Source organism: Nylanderia fulva, unplaced genomic scaffold (genome assembly GCF_048542155.1).
Source record: "Nylanderia fulva isolate GAGA-0341 unplaced genomic scaffold, ASM4854215v1 Scaffold1, whole genome shotgun sequence".
NCBI classification, from domain to species: Eukaryota; Metazoa; Arthropoda; class Insecta; order Hymenoptera; family Formicidae; genus Nylanderia; species Nylanderia fulva.
Window position 1 is genome coordinate 5,311,274 of NW_028189192.1, and position 25,209 is coordinate 5,336,482.

Below are 25,209 nucleotides of genomic sequence, written 5' to 3' on the forward strand. Positions count from 1 at the left end.
AGTGTAGTTATATTTAATAACTGTACGTATTTCCTGGAAAGGAAACAATGGTTATTGTCTCGTAATAATTATTTTACCGTGCAATTATTACTTTACCTCGTCGTAGACCGCAGTTTTGTTTGAATATCGGTTACTTTACATGTCTCTAACGTTGAGATACCGCGAGAACGTGTGCGAGACCTCAGCAACATTGAACATGTTTCGTATAAGCTAATTAATTCCATAACTCGATCTCTCTTAGGGAATTTAGGAAACTATCGACATTGGATAATATAGTTGCTTGTTCGTAGCCGCGCTGATATTTAACCCGTCCGTTGCAGCTGCACGAAATATTTGTGGATTGTTGCATATATCATCTCGGTCACATCCCTGAATTTCTCGTTAGGAGAATGGCCTTTTACGGTCATACTAGGGTAAACGCATATATTACGCAAACAATCGATCTGACAAATCCTCGAGATTACACGCCGAAGGCCATATCGAGAATTGTATGTCCACGTAAAACATTCAAATTGAAATCCGCTCGAATGTTAGAGACCGACTCTGGATTTTACTTCGGCTTTCAGAAAGCGAAGAGACTGGAAGACATTAAAGCGAGACGTTTTCATTAAAAGTATAATCCTGAGGGAAATATGTAATTTGGCGAAGGAAAGAGATTTCGCGTCTCTTTCAAAATATATTTCGTGCAAAAAAAAGTTTTTCATATAAAGATACGAGATTCATCTCGCGAGAGAGAACGTCTCTTTTCATGCTGATGGAGCCTCCGCGGAAGCCTAGTTCCTATTTCGCGAAAATTTACATCGGGATCGTTTATCAACCCCTCGCAGACGGCCGCACTTATTCGTACACGTCGAATTACGCTGAAAAAGACACCGAGATCTTGAAGAGACGACGAGCGAGTTCCTCGTTGCCGAGGACCTTCAATTATTCTTCCCCTCCCAGATCCTTCAACTAAATGAGCTTTTTAATAAATGCAAAGCGTACGTCCTTTGCGAGACAAAAAAAAAGAATAGATACGGATTTTTTCTTACTTACAATCCGAGATTGGAGACTATTCTTATGGCGGATGAAAAACGCTATTCGTATAGAATTTTTTTCAGCAAATCCGCTTGAAAAAAAAAAATTTCTTCCGCGAGCAGATAAAGTTCACGCAATCGAGGATTGAGGAAGAACATTTTCTAATCGGGTTAGGGTATATTCAAGAGATAGTTAAGATATTCAATCTCTCTCCATTTCTTTCCATTTTCTTTTATCCCTTCCCTTGTTCCTTATCATCATCGTTTACATCACGTCGGATCGTCTATTAGTGATAAAGAATTGCATCTTTCTTCCTCCGTCTCCCTTTTGAATTTACAACGCATTCATTCTGAGCTTTATTCTTGTATTTTTCTATCAGCACACGTTCCGCAAACGAGTTTTAGGTAGATAAAATTACTCCTCATGTCCTCTCTCATTCGCGTGACACAAACCCGAAGTAATTTCGCGCGACTCTAATCGAAAGGAGAATAATTCTAGCAATCTTGTTATCGCGTTCTCTTCAATTATGTTCGGAAAATTATGGTACTACGTATGGGGATTGGCGTTTCGCTTAAAACATTTAAATATAACATTTTTAAAATTAAAATTATAATGTAAATTATGTCATCACACTTTACAATTAATGTAAATTAAACGTTCCCGTTTGTTACGCAGAAGGGAAACTTACAAATCACGATATTAAAACTTTCGTGGTAGCCTTATCTCTATTTTTCTCCCTTTATCTTTCTCTCTTTCCCTCTCGGGTTTCCAAATTACTGTAAAACGTCATTTCACTTTGACAAATTCAGCGGTGGATTCAGCGAATGAGAAGCGGGAGGCCGATCACTTTTACGACATTACCGCGAAATCTACCTGCTCTCGGACGAGTTTTAGGGTGAATCACGTTTGCGCAGGTCCGATAAGAGGCGCCGAGGCCAGAACGATGTGCAACAACCATGCGAGCTTTAGTTTTCACCAGGCCCTCGACGCGAAAAAGGGGTTGCTCCAGGTTCGGGACAGGTTCTGTTCACAGTTCTGTTTCCAGAGAACAAATATACGTCTCGTAGCGCGAACTGTTTCGTTTAACTGAGGATTCGATAATGCACCCCGATTGTAGGAGATCGCGTTGCGGGAATATATCGACGCGAAATCGAGCAATTAAACGAGAATAAAAGCGTGAAAGCGGCGTTTGCATCGTTATTAGAAAAGGGCGGGCTGCTTTACATTTTACTTTCAGCTTCGAAATCGCTTCGTGCTTCGTTAAATTCCTATAAATGATGCGCGCGCTTTTATTCGACCCGTTAGGTTCGAATAGATTGAAAATTAAATCTCGGACAGAAAATTAAACTGCCCCTTGAAATTTGCGAAAAAAATTTGGTAGTGTTGGGGAGAGTTCGTCGATGATCGACGATCATTTGTTAAATCTCTCTTAGCTGACGCTGAGTTTTCAAAAATTCCACGAGAGAGACCACGTGAGAAGTGCACGAATGGAGGGAAAAACTTAGCGGGTTTGTGTGTGAGGGTAAATATAATCGCCAGCGCGATTAATGACGACTTGCGAGGTTCCTGGGGCCTGTATGGCAACGTCCGCGGTGTCGGATCATCATGAAACCGTCGAGAAAGCATCCCCTGACGTTTCCGAGCGCATTTCCATGAATGCCTGCCCGCCGAGCAGCTTTCCAGACAAGTTTCAAGATTTCTTCGCGACCCTCACCGAGGACGGGGACGACTTACCCAGTATGCTCGAGAACAAGCTAATACCGAGGTAATTAACAGCATAATATAATATAATTGCGCGCGAAATTTAATGCAGCAGTATATACTTATAAATTCTTGGAAAAGAACTTTGGAAATTATCCTGCGAAAAAAAATAAATTTGTGAGGTATTTTTCAGTTAAAGTAATAATGCTCTTCGAGGAAGAGCATTATTCAAGTGTATATATTAATTTCAAAAAACCAGAGACTCGAAAAATCGCGAAATACAAAATTGAAACCTCTGTAAATTTATTTTTAGTTAATAACACAACAGAAAGGATATTAAAATATATTTGTTGAAATGTGCGAGAGATAGAGATAGAGAGAGAGAGAGAGAGAGAGAGAGAGAAAGAGAAAAAAACGAGATTAATTAAGTGCTAAACATAGAATTCCATGTTTCGCCGATTGTTTCAGTATAATTGAATAACTATAAATAGACGCACGCAGATACTGATCAAATCCAGGGTAATGCGATTAAATCGTAATCGATGCTGCGGATATAACTTTCGTAGCAAATGATTTACAGCAGTTACAGCGGAGTTTACTTATCGCGGTTCTCCAATCCCAATACGGGCACGTTATTGTAAAATTGCGATGCGATCAAAGGTGCAACTGCTCGTTACGGTTTTGACGGATTCCGGCAAAGCGGAAAAATTGCACAGCAATGCTATTCGCGCGCGAAGCAAAGGTATGAAACTCGATCCGGCGATTTTCTCTCGAAATGACATTTCTCGATTCGAAGGATTATCCGAGCAGTTACGCTCCCCATCGTATTCGAGTTTGCGGCATGTGACGAACGTGCGTGAGAAGTGTCTTTGGCATTGGTTGAAGCCATTTGGGATTCTCGCAATCGGATTAGGGGTTGAATCGCGGACTCGATTCCAACGCTACCTTCCGTGCTTGCCGAAACAATCGACTTAAAGTTTAGTAGGGACAAAGGGGCAATGTCTCTTGATAGAAATGCGATAGAGAAAGCTAATGGCTCGTATAAAGGAGGAGAAATCACATGATCAGCTGATCAGCTGATCATATATATATATATACGCTCGAGCTGATTAGCTGATCATGAGTATCAAGAGGTGAAACATTTCCAATTTTCCTAAATAATATATATATAGGTATATATATAATAAAATTGGAAAATTGGAAATGTTATATATATATATATAATATATATTATTTAGGAAAATTGGAAATGTTATATATATATTATTTAAGTAAATTGGAAATGTTTCGCCTCTTGGTACTCGACAGAAATGCGATAAAGAAAGTTAAAAGCTCATATATATATATATAAAGGAGAAGGATACACCCTTAAGCATACATATCTCGAAGACGTTCAGAGAATATCTGAGGATGTTCGAATGTCCTCTAGATATCATCTGAATATCCTCAGAATATCTTTCGGCTATGTTGGGGATATAATCAGTTGATCAGTTCGAGCGTACCTATATATATATTATTTAAGAAAATGGAAAATGTTTCGCAGAAAGTTGGACGGCTCGAACGTCGACGGGAAAAATCGACGGTGGAACAAGAGAACCGTCCAGAGACGGAGCAGCGAGGTGGAAGTTCGCCCTCACCAGGGAACGTTGTCCGGATCTCAGGGTCACAGCTGCACGGACGGACTGAAATCGCCGATCCCCTCCAGACGAAGAAGCTCTAGCATCGCGGTCGCCCGACCCACGCCGGATCTGCACAGGTTTACCTCGTTTGTTTTCTCCTCGTTAAAGTGATTAATCGATTATTCGCGTCGAGCGATTATCATTACGTAAACTCCTCCCGCGGCGTATCGTAACTCCGGTATAAACGTCGTCGTCCGTTCGGTCAAAATTAATCTGTCAAAACCGACGCGTCGCTCGAAATGTAAATTGGATCGAAGGGAGAAATTTACGGTATAACGCGCATCCCGCACGTTTTCGCGTGTCCCGTCACGTGTCACACGATTATTCGAGATATGTACATCTATTTTCGTCGCACGTTCCAGGTTTCTGCAAGCGGAGACCGTACCTTGGGGTCATCTGTCACCCTCGTCCAGAAGCCCAACCAGAACACCCACGATAAGTCCCGGGGCCGTGTCTTCCACTTCGCATCTGAGCGCGAACGCGAGTCCCAGTCCGACGAGTCCTTCCGGTCCAACTTCCGGGACTCGCGGACCCAGGCAATATCGCAACAGGACGAGCAGCATGCCGGCGGTGCCCCGTCACAGGGTAAGTGTGAGAGAAAGAGATAATAAATAGTATGAAGAAATGATATATAAATGGTGCAAAGGGCTCTTTGAAAAATTTCCTCTAGGGAAAGATCTCCTTCCGTGTCTTTTGCAAAATATGGCTATCTCTATCTTGCGGTAAGATTAATTTATGATTCGCGAGGAGAGATGATTTGGCAGAAGAGAAACACGTTACGTACACAATGAACTTTAATGATGAGGCGGATCGATATATAGCGTCGGCTGCGAAACTGAATTAATTTCCTCGGTTATTGTTGACGCGATACCTCAAAATGCGTTGCTAACTCCCGCCTCGCGAAAAAGCCTCCTCTTTCTCATCTACTACGACGGTGACGCTTCGCGCGTGTATGGCGTATGCAAAAATCAAATCGAATGCGTCGGGTGTGCGAAGTGGTACGGAGAGCACAATAGCGACGGAAATATCGCGACTGTCATTCTTCCTGAATTTCCCCCGGTTCTCGCGCGAAACGTGAAATGGAAAATCGCGAGGCGACACGACAGGACACGGGGATGTACAGACTGCTATCGCGAGAAATTATCGCTAGTTTCGCGTCACTAATTAAACCCGGGCTTAAACCGGGATCTATAATTCACGCCGCGAAACTCGCGACGGAATTCGAATCACTAATTTTATGTCGCGCGAGATATATATATATATATATACAAAATATTTTTGAAGAAATTAAATACACACACACACACATATATATATATATGTAAAATCGAGATATCTTAGGATACGACACACAAAATTACAAATTACAAATAAAATTCAATCTTGAATTTTGTTACAAATTATAGATAATTTAAACGCGGGCTAATTATTTTTTTTCATTGCTGAAAATTGCTGCATTTAAACTGTCTACTGGCTTTGAAATTAAATACCGTGTCAATCCGTGAATTTGTAATTATCGCATGGAAAGTTTCGCGAAAAACAAATCAGTAACTTGCTTTAAATTTTGAATTAAATTAAAAAAAAAAAGGTATCATTATTTATTTGTCATCCTCTCAAGAGAGAAAGAGAGAAAACCTTGTTTCTATCGATTTTTATATATAACGTACAATCCTTATATAAAATAAAAGGTACACGATTATACATCCCTTTACATGTACATACATACATACATCTAGTCGATCTAATCCTCGTTGAAATTTTGCGGCGAGGGACAACGTCATGCAGAGACAATACGAGGATGGTATTGCCGCGCAAAATCTGTCGAGGATTTTGCGAGCTTAAGCCTCCACGTTGAGCGCCAATCCGACTCTGTGTCCACCTCTGGTAATATTCGCGCAATCGATGTTGAATGAAAGAATTAACGCCACTCCGTCGTTTAGCTTCTGGAGAAGACTCGTTGCCAATTGTAAATCGGTGTTGAATTTAAATCGCAAAGTCGATCTGTCGTCGATTTTACATTTCGCTGCGGCACCGACAGTCCACTTTTGCACGTCGCCTCGTTTCGCGTATATCCCATTTGTCGCGACATCCAAGTCAGGATTTACTGAAGGACAGAAACGAATTGGTGGAAACAGGATTCGCGAATGTACTCGTATATATATAGATCGAGATTGTAGACGTATTTTACGACGCGTATAATTTTCGCGGTGCTACCTATACATTAAAAAAATAGTTAGACCCTCTCAAACAATCTCTCTTAAATTGAATCAGTAAAAATGATCGAAGCGATGACACAGATTTGATCGATGATGAAGATTTCACTAGACATGTATTTCATTGATCTTCAGTGATACACTCACATTTTGCTCTTATTTGTTTTATATTTCATTTATTTATTTATTAGGAAAGCAAAAATCAGGATAATCATATTTATTTACGAGATTAACTTTTAAAATGTTTTCTATTTGTTTTGGATTGCAATTTTTTGAGATGAGCGCTCACGCAAATTTGAATTAAAATATGTATGACCAGTATTTAAATTGAGAACTGCATATATGTTATATATTTTTTTTATTACATTTTAAAAATGCAATAAATTCATAAAAAATGAACAAGATTTTTGCGTCAAAAATTCTAATGTTTTTTTAATACATAATAGCTATAAATTCATCTCATACATAATATATTATAACATTATTTTCAAATATTACTAATTGACACAGTCACTAATTAGTTCTTTCATGAAACATTTGCAAAGCTTGCAACACTTTAACATAATCATTCGCTATACTTTTTATAATATACTAATTTGATTTAAGAGAGATTAATTAAATTTTCTGAAACGCAATTTTAAACAAGATTGTTCATGTGCAAAACTACGTGGTTTTTTCGCTAGTATAATAATATTAGCTTACACATCGAGCTTTGTTATCACGTGGTACTGTCACAAACCACTCCCTCCTTTTGTATACGTATATTAATACCACTAATTGTCGCCTTTACTCGACCGAGGAAATTGATAACGCCGACGCGACACACGTCGATATATGTTAAACGATTTGTATTACACGACCATATCCCGCTTATCTGAATGCGAAATGGCAGGATCTCATTACAGTGTTCACTTGAACGAGACACGTTTAACTCCCATTACTTAGCACGCGAGAGGTAATCTAGCGACGCTGCTCGTCGACGAGACGCGACCGCATGTAAAATAAGATGCGGTTTTGTAAAAGAAAGCATTATTATTGAAATATAGGGTGAAATTGCTTCGTATATTCTCTCTCCCTTTCCCTCGAAAGGGTATTATTTTTCATACCGGCGACACAACGTAGAGCAGTTTTGCACACAATAGAGAGCGGAGTTTATTTCGCAGAGTTCCGTAAGAATAAATATTGTATTACGGATCTCTCGTTTACCTTTGTACCACACGGAGAGCCCGTACTCGTGTGGTACGCAAGTGCATCGAAAATGCAAGTCAACATCGGCGCAACCGTAAGCCAGACCGACGTCATTCTTCGTCACTTTGTTCAGGGCTGTGTCGTAGCCGGCTCGATAACCCAAGAAGAGATCCCTGCATTTCACCACCACTGTCCCGAGCAAACTGGTGCCCGAATTTAGATCGTTAGCTGGAAATTCGGTAATTCGCACGATTTGACACTTGATATATTAACGCGATTACACGGATAATTGACAAGCAAACGTCCCCAACTCACAGGGAAATTCAACAATGTTGTGGAAATACATAGAGAGCAGTTTCAATAAGAAATTTGCGCTATTTCTGTTTGCTGTCTCTCATTCACTCTGACGTGACGAAATAAATCACGTAAAATTGACGGATTTTTTTGAGGTCTCTTATTTTAGTATAATTACTCGTAAATTTATATCGCTTTCAAAGTTATTTTCTTTCATAAGACTTTGCGTTTTTAATATAACTGTCAATTACTTAAAATTATTTATATATTGTTTTTTAGACAATCGATGACTATATTAAAAGTCACAAAACTATAATTAGAAGTATAAATGTTCCTCTAAAGTCTTTTTATATCTCCTCTCATTGGAAAACAACAAAATAAAAATGTAAGATAGCCTAGTTGTCGAGAATTTATTTCATCTCCTCAAAGTAAATTCGGACAAACCAAAATAAGAGATATATATTTATCAAAAGATGCTCTCTGTGTATTTTCCAAATGTTATAATATTTTCAATTTTTGAATCGACGACTTTTTCTTGTCAAATGTTGTTTAGACGTAAATATAAAATTATTTATTTCACGCGAATTATATATATATATATATATATATATATATAAACGGTACATCAAAGCAGTTGCTCTATTTTATTAAATTATTTCTCTATTTCATTCGATATGCTTGTAAAAACCTGTATTTGAATGGCTAAAATTTTTGATTCTTTCCCTTGTATACATCGAGGGATTTATTTTATTCCTATTTTATCTCTTTGAAATTTGAAACGAAAGTTTTTGTATTGTATCGATAAAACGCAATCTCGCTCCGTCGCTGTACCAAAGCTCCCGAAAATACTTGTACCGGTGGCTCACAAAAACCCATGTTTGCTGGAAATCCGTCGTTTGTGGGTAAACATTCAGTATACCAATGAGATATATACATTATATCGCTCTGCGTTTCCGCAATATTAGTTAGAAAGAAGTTTACCGATGCGCGCGCGCATGATTTAGAAATTGTTTATCGAATTTTCTCCCTCGAATGCAATTACGGAAATATGCGGTATAATGGTATTATAAAAAGAAAGACAGGAGAGAGAAAGTGAAATTAATTACCCGAGGACAAAAGCTAACGAAACAATGTTCCGATCAATATGTGTGCGCGATCTCTTTTATACATTACATTTCCATATATCCATCGTTGCAGAAAATGTCAGAGGAAAATCGTCGAATGCGAGTGCATGTGCATGTTGAGATAATGAACCAAATGCAGGGAAAAAGGAGGAAAATGATGGGGATATACTCGATGTTCCGGTAATTTTTATACTCTCGATATTAAATGTTTGACCATCCGGATATTAATTACGATAATGCTTTTCATACTTTGCAAAATTAGAGATTAATCTAGATTCATGTGTATAATGATGCACGTGTTATTTTATATATAATATGTAATATAATGTAATGTTAATGTATATATATTTTATGATATTATCTCACAATATTATATTGTGTAAATGTATTAAAAAATATGCGTGATTCACAAAAGATTCTTGTTAAAAAAATGATGACATGGTACATTGCATTATTTTTCTTTCTTTTTTTAAAGAGGTCGGTTTAGATACCACAATATATCAGTCTTTTTCATCCCTTATAGATGAGGTAATATGTGAAGTCCTTTATTTACATAGCGTTCAAACAACGACCTAACCGTATCTGTTATCCCGCAAACCTTATAAATAGAGAATGAATTTGTTCCGCAAATTTTTTTGCCGCTTCATATAATAAAACCTGGAAATTTCTACGAATATTGTTGATGAAACAATTAACCTTTCAATCCTTCCCAGAAAAAGGTGACGATATTTACCTCCGAGAAAAGCGAAGGAATAAATATCTCCACCGCGGAATAAATTCCGTCGAACGTAAAATTAATTTTATAAATTGAATTGGAATTATGTATATGAACTGACAGATCTCGCAGCGTGCGTTGATCCTCTCGTTGGCGAATTTCGAGCCGACCTTCACGCTTTTCGCGGACGTCTGCGGATTGTAAGCGCATTCGGAGAGTAAATCAACACCCTTCATTAGCAGCCCGTTAAACTCGTATCCTAGAAAAAGCATGCCCTCGGTCGTCCATTTCAACAGCAGAGCTCCGGCGTCCGCCTTGTACTTCGTCTCCATTAAACCGCTTAACTGTGTCATCAATTCATTGTGAATAAATTATCTAATTTTCTCTTTCCGCGGCGCTTATATTATATTTCACCCGAGCGATATCAGTTTTCAAGATTATTCGAGTGTTCGATTAATGCCACTTTGAATAAATTGTTTTAATTCGATTTTTAATCGCGCTATATTTGAGAGGAAAAAAAAATATATATATATTTATTTATTTATTAAACCTATTAACGTTGAGGTACAAAATAGCTATTTTATGAATATTAAAAAAAATTGTTATATGCATATAAATTATAAATACAATATAATAAAGAACCATCGCTTTTTTCCCGCTTTTAAGGGAGCACTCGCCACGTGTTCGAACTCACTCAGTTATATATGCATAATATTGCTCGCATAATCCGATGTATAATTAAAAGCAAATATTGCCGCATATGAAATAGTTGATTCAGCTATATTTTCTCGCAAAATTTTTCACGAGATTTTACACGTACATTATTTCCACGAACAATCGACGAAATAATAAGTAAATATATGAGAGATAATACTATATATTATTATACACAGTAATATATTGATCTGTTTTTCTTTTGAGTTCCGGGAAAGAAATTCATTGCTCCGTAAAGTTAAATTTAAAAGTCGATGAGGATAATACGCCATCTTCTTCGTCATCTTTTTATTCGAAATGACAAGAAGCTTACCTTTGATGCCTCGAAATTCAAAGTTGTGTCACTCGTCATCTCGAATCTCTTATCGGATTTAGTCTTGACACTGAACTTGATAAGGCCTTTTCCTTGATGATAAGCCGTTTCGAAAACGTCCCTCGCGTTTTTTCCGAGGTCAGCGAAACTTGGCACTTCCATCACGAATTCAGGAATGTTGTGAAATAAATGGTCTGTTTGCTTCTATATGTATAGAATTTTCTCTCTCCTGCTAATTAATAGAATATAACATAATGTCTAAATGTAAAAGTTTTTTCCTCCTCGACTTTCTCTCTCAATACACCGCAATTATAGGGTATGTGCGTAATCAGTCAAACTTTTAAGTTTTTAATCTGTCTTGAAAAATTATTGTTTTATACTCTCCATTATTTACCCTCAAATTATTAATCACTCAAGATTAATGCGGTATATTTTACCCCGTAATCCTTTTTTGATTTGCTATTCCATCTATATAAATCGGGATAACCAATTTGGGTCATCTCGGAATTTTTTTTTCTTCGTAATGTCTATCGAAACGTATACCTTTTCGTCTTGTTGGTCGATCTCAGCAGATTGCAGCTCCGATGTAATTCGAACTGATGACACACGCGAGAATTCCTCGACATGACGAAAACATGATCAATGTCAATTGCTCGAATGGGATTCGAGTAGACTGATTAATCTCGCGATTTTTATATTTTTTAAGGAAATACGATACGAGGGAGATGCTTTATTCACTCTTCATTATGAGAGTCGTCAGAATAACGAAGTGAACTTGATTGAGGAAGGAAGTGAGGCACATTATCGGCCTCGAATTATCGATGAATACAGATCGAGGCACTAATCTCTATATACAATAACTGGATATAATATAAAAAAAAGTATATGATTAATTGAAAGTTGTGAGCTCTATTTACAAATGCGTTTGACATTTTATTGACAATTATTTTCAAATTTAGTTATATGTATAAGCGATAAATTTTCTCATTGAATCCGAAAATATTAGTAATATTAATAATGAAAATATTCATCATGTCAAAAGAAACACATTTGTAGCTAGAGTCCACAATTGTCCATTAGTCACACGTTTTTTGTTCTATTCCAGTTATATCCAGAGTTATACATAGAGATGAGTGGGATCGAGGGTAATACGGTGCGTTCGTATACATATATACACATATGTATATATGTATATATTATATAGGGTAAAGCTGAATCCTGAATGATGCGACGAACGATGTCATCGAGCAACGCTTGCATCGATCAACGGGAGAACGCGTTAGGATTCGCTCTGACCTTAATAAAGAGAGTCGGACGCGTATTTTTGCCATCTTTCCGCTTCTCGCTTCGCAAAAACGACAAATAATCGGTGCACGTTGATGGCGCAAGGCCGTTCAATTGCAATTTGCAATTTACCGAGCTGTATACTTCGATTTACATATTGATTTTATTTAATTTCATCAAAAATGCGAGAAATAGAATCGCGTGTACAATATATCATATATAACATAGCCTGTTGATTATTTATCGATAACGTTCGATTGAATTATTTATTTCCTGTGCAAATATAAAATTACCCTACAAAATCATCCCTCAAAAAGTTGATAATAGTATCAATCATGTATTATTACAGAGAATAAATATCTGAAATTAATAAGTACTAAAGGAACGTGCGAGAGCAATAATTTTTTTTCAATTTAAAATATGTGAGGTTACTATTTTTTTCGACCAAAAACCGGTATGTAATTTGAATGTTCCTTTATTAATTAAAACACAACAAAATCGCGTGTACAATATCATATGTAACATAGCCTGTTGATTATTTATCGGTAACGTTCGATTGAATTATTTATTTCCTGTGCAAATATAAAACTACCCTACAAAATCGTCCCTCAAAAAGTTGATAATAGTATCTCAATCATGTATTATTACAGAGAGAATAAATATCTAAAATTAATAAGTACTAAGGAATGTGCGAAAGCAATAATTTTTTTTTCAATTTAAAATATGTGAAGTTACTATTTTTTTCGACCAAAAACCGGCATGTACAATAATTTGAATGTTTCTTTATTAATTAAAACACAACGTTTCGACTATTGAATTTTTTGGTCTTTATCAAGTGTTTTTTAATAACAAGTCATTTGCTTGCTATTATAAAAACACTTGATAAGGACCAAAAAATTTAATAATCGAAGCGTTGTGTTTTAATTAATAAAGGAACTTGAATTCTCTACTGGCGATTAAATATTATTTACTGTTATTAAAATAATGTTTTAATCGCTGAAGAATTTGTGCGTGTATCTCCAGGAATCGAATATGAAGTAGATGTTCGTTTTACACGCTGGAAAGAATTAAGTGAATTGATCCCGCGTAATTGTTGCTTGTTACAGCCAATGCTCGCCGAAACGAAACGCGGCGGCGCTCTGGGAGGCGAAGAGGGTGAAATCGAAGACGGGGTGGAATATTACAGGCTACGATCGTTCTCCATAACGGCGAACGGGGTCTTCAACTTGGGCGATTCGTTAAAGACACGACGTAGCAAGAGCATTAACAGCGTCACTTCGTCGACAAGTTGCAGCAGTACTCGAGAGAGCAGATTGCTCAGGTGAGGAAATACTGAACATTGTTGTACGAGCTGAGGGGCGAAAAGCGATAAGGGGTAGTTTTCGTTCATGACGTTCAGTTCCTTTCCTGCCATATTCCAACTTCTGTTGAAATTGTGTTCGACAGAAGTTTATTTTCAAAATATTAAAGCCACAATAAAATGATGATTAACTTCAAAAAGTTTGATATAAAAACAATACATATTTACTCTCTCTCTCTCTCTCTTAATTATACGGTGGAGTTGCAATAAAAATATTTACGCAGCTTATTCGTGATGATTGCATTCTCGACGCTTTCACAACTTGCAGTTAAAGAGAAAGCGAGATTGTTCACGAACAAAAAAATAATGATATTCTTTTTTATAATATTGCTCGAGTGACAATAACGAAGATTATAACACGCATTATTATGTATACCCGTTAGACTAAACTTCAATGAGTGAATTATAATTGGATACTTTCGTGTCTCTATGGTTACCGCATATAAATATAATATCCCAAAGTATAATGCATGTGACCGCGGAGAGGGACGTGTTGGAAAATAATCTTTCATGTGGTACACGTGCAAACGTGTATTTCCTCCTCCGCATTTTCATTTCTCCCTCGGTTCGACTCAGCTGTTTATTTTCCTCTTCGAGAGCTCTGTTGCAACGACGTTGTCGATTTAGGAAACAAAGAAAAATACGTCCGCGATGTGTTTCCCTTCACGTGACTTTACGTAAAACGACCAGTTTTTATAAAATACACGATATAAACATAAACGATTTTTATTTATTTTAATAATTTTATGTTCTTGAAAATATCATACCTGCGCACGTGTTCATATCAAAGAAATAAAAACTGGTTTTTTCTTAAATAAAAAGTTAAATAAATTTTAAGTAAAGATAGCAAATATGTACGTATATATGATATTTTTATTTACACAAAAAATGTTAACACACACGTGCATACGTAAATTAAATTATTTTAATACATGTATATTATTATTATCATTTTTTTCTTTTTACTTCATAGAAGGATTGAGAGTGTTAGGGATTATTATTATTATTATGATTATTAATATTATCAGTATTATTCTCATTATATGCTTGTCGTTCACGAGCTAAACTCCAATTTTAAGCCATGGAGAGGATGTTGATTATGTAAATCAGGAAGTACGTAAAGTTCGTAAAGGCTTCCCTTTGACACATAACATATATATGCACATATTTTTATTTGCAGAAAAAAAAATATGAACTCGTGCATACGTAGATTAATTTTTTTAATACATGTATATTATTCTTATTATTTTATGTATACAGGGTGTCCGGTACTAACTAACGGACCAACGATTACAAGTGGATTCTTTGGTCAATTTGGGAACGATTTTTCCTCAGCAAAAATGTCGAAAAAGGTCATCATTTTTTACAACTTTCCAATATTTGTCATTATGTATCTTTATAACTAAGTTTCAAATTAAAATTTTATTATAGCAAACTCTACCTGAAATTAACTGAAGAATGTAATTATGTTAGACTTTTAACTCCAAAACGTTTAGTTTTCAAAAAGCCCATTTTTTTTCAATCGCTTATAACTCGAAAATTATTGACTTCTCAACATTTTTGCTAAGGAAAAATCATCTTCAAATTGGCCAGAGAATCCGCCCTTAATCATTGGTCCGTTAGTTACCGGACACCTTGTATACGTCACGGGACAAACTTAGACTCGAACTCATTCGATAAGTCGTGGATGTTGATTGTGTAAATCAGGAACTATGTAAAATCATGATTTCTCTTTGATCTCGGGGGAGGTTGACATAGGCTGGAATCTAAATTTACCGTCGTTCGCAGAAACTACATCGCAGAGAGAACCTCGTCACTCTGATCTTCTCGAACGGCTATTTACGCTTCCATGTGCATCCAGGGAGTTAGATCATATTCGACCACACCATCTCTCTTCTCAACAGTTTATCACCAGCTGCTCGATTTACTCCCGACTTTCTCAGTGCTCAGGGCAAACTTCGAGTAATCGCGAACATCTAATTGCCCCACCGGGTAATTACACGCCCGGGCGTGTAAGAGGGCGGATCGGCGGATTACCGTCGTAAAGAAAAGTCACCCTCGACATCGCGGCAGTCATCGAGAGAGAGAGAGCGCAGTTTTAAAGAAAATTAAAGACTCGGCCGGCTCTACTCGCGTCTTCTCTCCTTTTTTTTTTTTTTACACGCGTAATTCACCGACGCGATTTTCCACGTCGTCGAATCCCGAAAGATCGTTCTCTTTTTCACTTTTTTCTCGCACCCCCGGCGAAAAGTGGCGACGACGATCGTCGTGCGATCGTGTAATCTTGGAAAGTGCTTCTTCAAACGAGAAAAATCCCGGCTTTGGAGAGAGAGAGAGAGAGAGATGCGATACGCATCCGTGCAACTGATTGTGAGAGTGCAAAATTTCGATCGCGAAGCTGTCTCGTAAATTCTTCCGTTCCGCAGAAAAGTCGACGATTTAAACAGATAGGAAATTTGTTCAACTATTACTATTGCGCAACGCGTGACTTTGCGATCGCATTTCGTGCAGGTTTTTTATTTTCTCGTTTTGCTGTACTAAAAAAAGCAAAATTCGCATTTTACAGATCATTTTAATCGCGTTTTTTTTTTGGTCTCACTTGTCTCTCTCATCTTTCAAACCCGTTCTCCATTTCAAAAGCACACATATTACAGTACGTAGGTTTGTTCAATTTTAAATATAAAGTGTAATATATATACGATATATATATATATATATATATATATATATATATAAAATAAGCTGGAAAAATACTTTAATAATGATGAGAACAACGAGGGAAGATTATTATTAAACTTCTAAAAATAAAGCAAAATTGATAGGTACAGAGAAGTTTACTTTAACTTTGTAAAAATGATGTGTAAATCTTTCTCTCCGGCGCTTTTCCCTCTCTCTGAAGTACTATAAAACTACCACGACACATTTTCGCGGCGCAGTCACATTTTTGTAGGATCACTCGACTTTCGCGTGCATCATAAAAAATATAGCGGTAACAACCGGAGATCGAGCTTAATAAAACTCGTCAGCATTTATATTTATACATACATATTATATTTATATTATATTTATACATATATATATACATACATCTTTCCTGAATATAAGCCAAATTATATGTACATATACATATGAAAATTATCGTCATTTGCTTTAATGAAGGGGATTTCGACCGCTCTTGTATTTCCCGGATAATGACGAGAAATAATGCAATTGAATCACGTAATTGCACATGTGATTATATATAGAAGTATAAAGTATAAATAAAATTGCAACTTCTCCAAGAGCGCGATTCTCCCTGTCTTTTTTTTTTCAATGTATTAATTCCGCGTGTGTAGATATTAATTTATCTAACTAAGTTATAAATTTTATTTCCTCCTTTTTTTGTTTCACTCTTTCTAGTTCGGTCTCGCAGCTCTCGGACATGGAAACGGGGGAGGAAGGCAACGAGAGGGAGGCTACATACAAAGTAGGCATGTTGGGTGCGTCGGAAGTCGGAAAAACCGCCCTAACTGCGCAATTCACTACGAGCGAGTACATTTGCGCTTACGACGCTTCCCTCGGTAAGAAAAACAGATTTTTCCCGCCCTTTCAACTCTCTGCTCGAACTCCAATTTCCAAATGATTAATTCGATCTCGCGACCGGAAATCGGGGTCCTGCTCGATAATAAAACGAATATCTCCAAGTCATTCGTGCGAATTAAAATCCACGGATTCGCGTTCGGGATAATAGCAATTATAAACGTTCATTTCGTTCTGGGATTCTCTTTTTGATAGCAAACTGCGTGTTAGACGAGTCTCTCTATCTCTTTCTATCTTAAAGCGGAGGAAATTGATGTCGTCTCCGCGTTTCTTCCTGCGAATATTCTCTCTCTTTCCGGAATCTCTGCGTCCGGCAGATCTCTGCGACGGCTATTTTGCGTTTAATATAATTGTAAGATCTCTCTCCACTATCTCTATCTCTTTTACTCTCGGGAGAATTACCATAAACACGATTATTCAGGACATCGCGCACGCCTTTGTGCGAGATTTGATGAGAGTTAATTAATACGAAAAATGTATCAACCATCCGCGATGTATTTACGTCAAATACATTTCCCTTTAAATATTTTGATCGCATCAAAAAACACAATTACTGGATTATATTGTCGACAAATAATTTTCTTAAACGGCTTTATACCGTCACGCTAAAATCACTTTGATACGTCAAATCGCATCTCGTTAATTTATCCTATATCTGCGCAGTTTCCAGACTGTTGCGTGTGCAATAAGTGGCCTCGTACAATATTTCTTTTGTCGATCAACAATCGCTGACAAACATATATATATATATGTATATGTATTGTATGAAATTTATCCGAGAAAAAGAGAAAATTCGATTCAATATCCTTCGTGCGAGAGAGAGAGAGAGAGAGAAAGAAGGCACGCGCGACTTTCATAAGTTACATAATAAATAATAAGCGTCGAGTTTAAGCAAAGTCCGGCCGGGCTAATTAATTAGCCCGAATTATTCATTTGGAAACAATTTCGCTTGTAATAAATCGCCCATTGACGCGTTATATCTAATCTTCTCATCCCTCTCATCCTTCGCGAGAGATTCGAGAGACTCGCGATGCAAAACTTGCTCACCCGTTAAACAAACACTCATCCTCCGATGTCTTAATTAAAATTCGCCTCGTTTGCGATTCGCGTCATTGTCGCATCCTTCATCTCCAATGAGATCTCCAACGATATAAGATCTCCCTCTTTCATATCCTGTCAGAACCTAGGGATATATCCTTTCTCACGCCTCGTTTGACAGAGAAGAGCAACATTTTGCAGACACGATCTTTCGACATCGATTCGAGACACGGGAAATGCGGCTTGAGCTTTAATGCTCGAGCTTGATAGAGGTTTCTAACGCTTTGTACTTTAGGTTGAAAACGGGGGTCGGAAAAAAAATTTTTTATATATAACAATATAAAATTATATAGAAATATGTATATATAATTATACATATAATCGCAAAATGATATCTATATAAAATATATCCATACATAATTAGATAAAAATGCTTTATATAAATTTATATATATAATAAATAAGTATTTCTTCATGTATGTATATAAATATATATAATGTTTCATATATAATTTGATGATTATATATGATGAACCCTTATAATTTATATATAAATTTATATAATTATGTATAAAAATAGACATATTTCACATATAATTATGTATATAATGACATAATTATTTATATACAATTATATATAAGAAATTTCTTCCCGAGACGGATAAGCGGTTCGTCGTTGATCCGAGAAAGAAAATGGTTCGGTTGTCTTCCTTCAAGAACCTCGAAGTATACTACCGCCCATATTTCCCATCGACATTTCCGTCAGGAAGAGGTCATTCCCATGGCTTTCAACGCTGATTTGATTGAAACTGTACACGCTTATGGACCCGCGTTACGAGCCGTCGAGACGGCGATCCGCGAGAGCTCTCAAAATTGACCTCTCTTGATGTATCGATTTTTTCCTTCCGAGACTATCGAGCTTTTCCGCCGAGAGGAAACGTGTAATCGATATTTCATATATTACGAATGAGATGCACCTCTCTTTCCTCTCGATAATTCTCTTTGACCGTAGGGACTTGAATTGTAATTACTCAGCGGAGAAAGAACGATTAAACGTAACAAGTTCTGAAATTAGAACGGGGTGTCTATTCAAATCTTGTAAAAAAATTCCATGAGAGTTCTCTGATCTTCCAGGTGTTTTTCGTTTAAAATTTGAGCTAAAATAAGATTTATATAAATTGCAAAAATGTAAAATAAAAATATAAAATAAATTATTTATTAAACTTAAGAGAAGTATTTATTTTTATTTAAATATTAAGAGACCGTCGATAAAATCACATAAAAATATAAATATTTCAAAGATATATTTTTTAAGTGCTAAATCAAAATAAAATGATCAAAGACACAATTTTAAAAAATTCCTGAGACTTTATAAAATTCCTGGATTATATAAGGTGTGAGAAGAATTTTTCAAGGAGTAGACATCCTATAGAATTTTATTGCTATTTTAGACGCAGTTAGATTAGCGTCTTGTCAAACATTCGTGCATAACGTGTATACACACTAGTGATTATGAAGATTAATGAAGGATTAAGCCTAATTTGCGTACGAGTGCGCTACGAGAGATAAATGAAATACGATCGTCGAATAGACATTATTATCCTCCAATTTAATTGTCGGAAAGATATATTAATCGTGTTCCATCAGTGAATAATGTTTATTCACCTGTGGGAATTATCAGCGACGTTTTCGCGATTAATAATCGAGATGTGTATATCGCCAATTTTAATTACGCGATTTTCAGATGAGGAATACGGACAAAAGAGCGTTTCCGTGATGCTCGACGGCCAAGAAACGGAATTGGAGATCATCGATCATCCCGCCGCGGAGATGTCAGTGAGTACAACGATGTGCCATGTTTTCCCTGCATATGTGTAGAGAGAAAATTCTGTCGTTAAAAATAAACGGCAATCGTTATCGGGCGAACGAAGTTTATACGTAATAAATTGCATTGGCTGAAATTTATCTGACGTTTTAACAGCTCGTAAGTAGAGTTATAACACGATATCATCCCTCGTCTAGAGTTCCTTTTATCGTCGCTGATTAAATGTCAACATGAAAAAACCCCAGGATACGCGATTCCCGATATAAAACTACACGATATAACGCGATATAATAAGCGTAGATTAAAAAAAACATATATATATATATATATATATATATATATATATTATATATATAGACGTTATTCCTTATTAGAGGATGAATAGACTTGAAAGGAGGGTCAATAACATGGAATAGGAAATAATTATTTGTTCGGATTTATCAAGGTAGATGGGGAAAAAGTTTCGCGTGGGTGACAGGATGTGATATAAAATGTATAAGCCGTAAAAACAAAAAGCATGTAAATACATACGGGCCATTAAAGAGCCAGTCAGAAACATACACGCGATTTTATTGGAAAATAAATATTTTTGTATTATTTATATATATATATATTCCTATGTCATTTTATAGCGCAACATTGCGTTCGCGTCATTATTCACAAAAACAGAATTTATTTGTGCGTAAAAAATAAAAAAAGCTGTTTGCCAAATTTGTTCTCGCTACTCTCTAAATTTCTTGGAGTGAAAACCGAACAATCTCATTCCAAAAAAGTGGAATTTTACTCCAAAAGAGTGAGATTCCACTCTTTTGGAGTAGAATTCCACTCTTTTGGAATGAGATTGTTCAGTTTTCACTCCAAGAAATTTAGAGAGTAGCCGATAAATAATTAATTAACACTCCGCCGAATTTTTCCACTTTTTTTTCTTCGTCTTTCTGAGGTCGAGACTTTTTGTTCGACGTACAATCCAGACGTGTACGTGGTGGTGTATTCGGTGGTGGACAGAAGAAGCTTCAAAGCCGCCGAGGAGATGTTGCTCTATTTGTGGAAGAGCGATTACATGGCTAGTCATGGTGTCATTTTGGTCGGTAATAAAGTTGACCTCGAAAGAAAGCGGGAGGTTCCGTCAGTGGGTGAGTATGGATGAGTTTTCGTGCAAATTTCCCAACGTAATTACAATTCGCGAGCTGTTACAATGAAATCCTGAGAGAGATGCGAGTCAATCAAATTTTCAGACTTGTCAGTTCGGTTAAGGGAGAAACTTGATTACAGCGACAGTCGAGAAAAGAAGAATAATTTCAGATTTTTTTTGACAAGGTGATGTTGATAAAATTATTTTATCTTGTTGCAAAATTTTTTATATTGTTTAATGGAAATATGCTTTATATAAAATTTCGTCAAAAGATAATTTAATAATCATTCTACTATTGTCGCGGACTGTTGTTTTAAAAATTATTTTGATTGGGATATATAATCTGAATACAAAAATAAAATGTACTGTTAAAAGCTATATGCATGAATATATAGTTATTGTTATGTACAAAAATTTAAAAAGTTTTAATATATATAGTACAATATTATATTAATCTAGTGCAAAATGGCAAACTTATGATAATAAAAATTTACCTAAAAATTGGGCAGATTTTACGGTCAAAAAATTTTTTATCAAATAATAGTAGACAAAAAATATACAAATATATAACGCTAACTGTCAAAAATATATACCCTTTTTATTTCAAATTACTAAAATAGCCCCTCGGACAATCCGATAATGATGTGCCATATTGCAAAATGTATACACGAAGAGAATTTTCTCTTAGAATTTATCCTGAAAATTATGGTAATCGTGGGTGCACAGTAAAAAATATTAATATATACATAGTAAAAATCAAACATATTTGATCTTATTGTGGTAAATATTAATTCTACATTATTATCTCTTAACGAAATTTTATATCAAGCATTCTTCAAAACGTAGACTATATCGATAAGACATCTTTATTAGAAAATATTTCGTTAAAAAGATTCTTAATATCCGGATTTACATACATAATTTTACTATCGCGTCAGAAGTCAACGGAAAGAAAAAGCAAAATATTTAATTTGAGTCTCAACGATAGAAAAAAAAACGTACAAAAAGAAAATATAACGGGAAGAAAAAAGATACATAGAAGAATCTGTGTGAAATAAAAATGTCAATTTCGTGCACACTCAAGCCCTTCGATTCCTGCCGACAGTCGGTCGCCGTCTGGCCAACAACTGCGGCTGCAAATTCATCGAGACCTCGTCCGGACTGGCCCATCACGTGGACGAACTCCTGGTCGGGATTCTGGCCCAGATCAAGCTGAATCCGCAGCGTAACCGGGACCAGGCGACCAAGCGTCGTCGGAGCAAGCACCGCAGGCGGATCCTGCAGCACCTACTTGGCTTCAAGAGGAAAACCAAGAGCTGTGAGAATCTCTTCGTTCTCTAACGTACCTCGTTCCTTCGCTCGTGGCGATGATTTCGAGGCGAGATATCGGATATCCGGCGAAATCATCGCCGGATGATCTCGCCTCGAGAACACGATTGTCGTCTTCACAATCGGCTCGAAAAGAAGAAAAAAAATACGTGCGCTATCTACGGCAAGTCTTGTCGATCGCGCTCACGTAAACGAGAATCTGATAAAAGAGACCACTTCGAATCGGCAGGTGGGAATATCGAGCAGGTATTTCCCCTGGCACCGATTGGTGCGCAGAAAGAGAAGTTCGCGAGAGAGAATTATATATATGTATACGTGACGAAAATCATCACAGGTTTTTGCACAGGAAAATAAGATAGGTATCGCTTTATCGTATGATTTCAAAGAGAAATCTTTTTTTATATAACGTTGAAACGTGACGCGCCGGATTATTGAAGCAAAGAGGATTAATGCGCAATTTTCTGTGTTGCGAAACGCGCATTTGCATGCGTAAATAATTTTATGAAAGAGTATACTGTGTGTATGTGTGTATTGCATTGTATCTCTCTCTTTCTTTCCCTCTCTCTCTCTCTTTCTTTTATCGTATAGAGGATAATTGTTATTGCATATTTCATCAAGAGCGATTTTAATGTTTGTGCCATGATCCATCTCGCGCTTTTATGCGACGCAGCAATTCATTACGAAGACAACGCGACGCGAAATAAGGATAAGCAGCGCGAGGAAGCAATCATCGAATAACTGGGTGTACGATAAAAATTATATACGTGAGATATATACAAATTCTGGCGGCCAAGTTATCGCAAAGTCACGAGAGGAAATTTGATTTATCAACAGTACACGTGGCGTTTGACAAGTGGAGGCTACGCGCTGCTCATCATCGATTTCTATTGAAATTTGCAGAAATATGACACGAGATATTGTATCAGCGATATATGTAAAACCATTCTTTCGAACGGCCTTCAGAAGCAGAATTATAAAGAATTAAAATGTTTGTTGCAACGCTTGACTACAGAAACTGACATTAAACGAGTAAACGTGGTTTAGCAGCGCAGCCTTCTTAAAATTATGTTATGTTTTAAGTGCTCCATTTAATTACCATCCACAGGATCAACGAAACTGTCATCGAAAAATATAATTACGTACTCTGCTTTTATGTATTTTCTCTCTCCTCTTTTTTATTTTCTTTTTTATTATCGAGAAAAATACACTGGCAAAAAATTTAATTTCCAGCTTTACTTGAATCTACATAATACAGTGCAGTGCTTTTATTACTGAAGTTGTATGTGCTTACTCGTTCAATATCAGTTCTGAAATGTATAGACGTAAGTATATCCACTAAAAAAACTATCTTTGTTCTTTTATAACTTGACTTTGAAAGCTTAATCGAAAGAATATACTGATAATACATATATCTTTTATCATGCCTGTAAATTTATTAGAATAGATGTAAATTTAATAAAAATCCGTGAAAAAGCGTAGTCTCCCATATTATGAAATGGCGAAATTTAAAAAATTCTGTCAAGATCTCTTGACACTTTGCGTTTGTATTTGCTCTGTACTAACGGTCTACTTGGAAGATTACCGTAAGCTCGTCATTTTCTCTTCCAGATGTATATACATATATATACATATATATATATATATATATATATGTAAGCTATATATTTATATATATCCAATATAATCTAGATTAATGTTTGTAATAATACAATCGTAATAGTGATGATAATAATAATAACAATTACTGTGGTGAACAAGAAAATCGATCGCTTTGCCACTTGGAATGCGCGAGAGGATTAATTGGAGAAATATCAATTTATACATTACATTTTTGACGGCTCTCTGTTTCACGATGGAGTGTATCGAATTTAAGGAATTGATTAAAAGAATCGAAATGTGAGATAAATAACAGGGATTCGTGTCAATATATTTTTTTTTTTTTTTAAAGAGATCTGTGTGTATGGATTCATAATTTAATTGGCAATTTTATGATGTACGAATCCTTCAATTGGGAATAATTCGGACATAACAAAATGTATCTGTTTAAGTGTAATTTAAGGATAACGCGCGCATGTGCACTAATATTTTTAAGCATAATGAATGTATAGGTGGGATCAAACAAACATATGTAATCGACCAAGCCAGTGATGTCTTGTTTAAACAAAGATATAGCTTTGGAGATGTGCGAGAATGTCGTCGTATATTTAATAAAATTTCAGGGATTTGCGTCGGAAAAATATAAACGATCTACCTGCTATCTCTGCGTTAAACTGATATCTGTTTGATATTGATATCACACATGTGGAGAACATATCATGTAACTACAAGGGGTGTAATCTGTCGTGCTGGAAAACCTCAAAAATTAAATTACGAACAATACATGACTGCTTGTTCTTAAAAAAAATTCGATATTTTGAGTACAATTTATCGGCTCTGTAAGTGCGACTTCTGTTAAAATCGACGAAAAAAAAGGAATGTTTTATATGGATTTTTAATAAATTTTTTTTCCCACAGCTTTTTCGTCGAAAAAGAGACTTCTTTTCCTTCATCTATTACACTGCTCAATAAAAGAACCAGAATAAGGCTAGTCGTTTCTTATAGTTTTTTTGGCTGAATACGAATCTGGTTTCCACATTATTCCATCACGTCACAATTTTGAGAAACTTTTAATGAAAGTTGCAAAAAAGAGCTTTTTTCACGAATT

The 25,209-nt window shown here is 36.1% G+C and overlaps 2 protein-coding genes across 3 annotated transcripts; one reads left to right on the plus strand and one right to left on the minus strand.

Moving 5' to 3' along the window:
• Positions 1–1,775: 1,775 nt before the first annotated feature.
• Positions 1,776–25,019, plus strand: LOC114931082 (uncharacterized). Of its 2 annotated transcripts, none has more exons than XM_029303014.2 (8): positions 1,776–2,782; positions 4,262–4,474; positions 4,760–4,982; positions 13,349–13,563; positions 17,002–17,162; positions 19,964–20,055; positions 20,985–21,177; positions 21,280–22,349. In XM_029303014.2, the coding sequence occupies exons 1-8, from the start codon at positions 2,565–2,567 to the stop codon at positions 21,363–21,365; spliced, it is 1,401 nt and encodes a 466-aa protein (XP_029158847.1). In that variant the 5' UTR covers positions 1,776–2,564; the 3' UTR covers positions 21,366–22,349. The 2 variants fall into 2 exon arrangements, with proteins under 2 accessions (XP_029158847.1, XP_029158846.1); XM_029303013.2 differs by having other exon boundaries at positions 1,778–2,782; positions 22,282–25,019.
• On the minus strand, positions 6,110–11,120 carry LOC146725305 (non-selective voltage-gated ion channel VDAC2-like). The gene is made up of 4 exons (XM_085479985.1): positions 10,959–11,120; positions 10,053–10,275; positions 7,817–8,026; positions 6,110–6,501 (listed from the first exon to the last, which is right to left on the minus strand). Exons 1-4 carry the CDS (start codon positions 11,118–11,120, stop codon positions 6,236–6,238), a joined length of 861 nt encoding a protein of 286 aa, XP_085336111.1. The 3' UTR covers positions 6,110–6,235.
• Positions 25,020–25,209: the final 190 nt, after the last annotated feature.

Bases quoted from the DNA above. Each gene is read 5' to 3' on its own strand.
- LOC114931082 (XM_029303013.2), top strand. From the start codon at position 2,565: ATGACGACTTGCGAGGTTCCTGGGGCCTGTATGGCAACGTCCGCGGTG. The intron at 17,163-19,963 runs GTAAGAAAAACA...CGCGATTTTCAG, and splicing joins CGCTTACGACGCTTCCCTCG to ATGAGGAATACGGACAAAAG. The intron at 20,056-20,984 runs GTGAGTACAACG...CGTCTTTCTGAG, and splicing joins ATCCCGCCGCGGAGATGTCA to GTCGAGACTTTTTGTTCGAC.
- LOC146725305 (XM_085479985.1), bottom strand. From the start codon at position 11,120: ATGGAAGTGCCAAGTTTCGCTGACCTCGGAAAAAACGCGAGGGACGTT. The intron at 10,276-10,958 runs GTAAGCTTCTTG...TTGATGACACAG, and splicing joins TGAATTTCGAGGCATCAAAG to TTAAGCGGTTTAATGGAGAC. The intron at 8,027-10,052 runs GTCAGTTCATAT...CCGAATTTCCAG, and splicing joins CAACGCACGCTGCGAGATCT to CTAACGATCTAAATTCGGGC.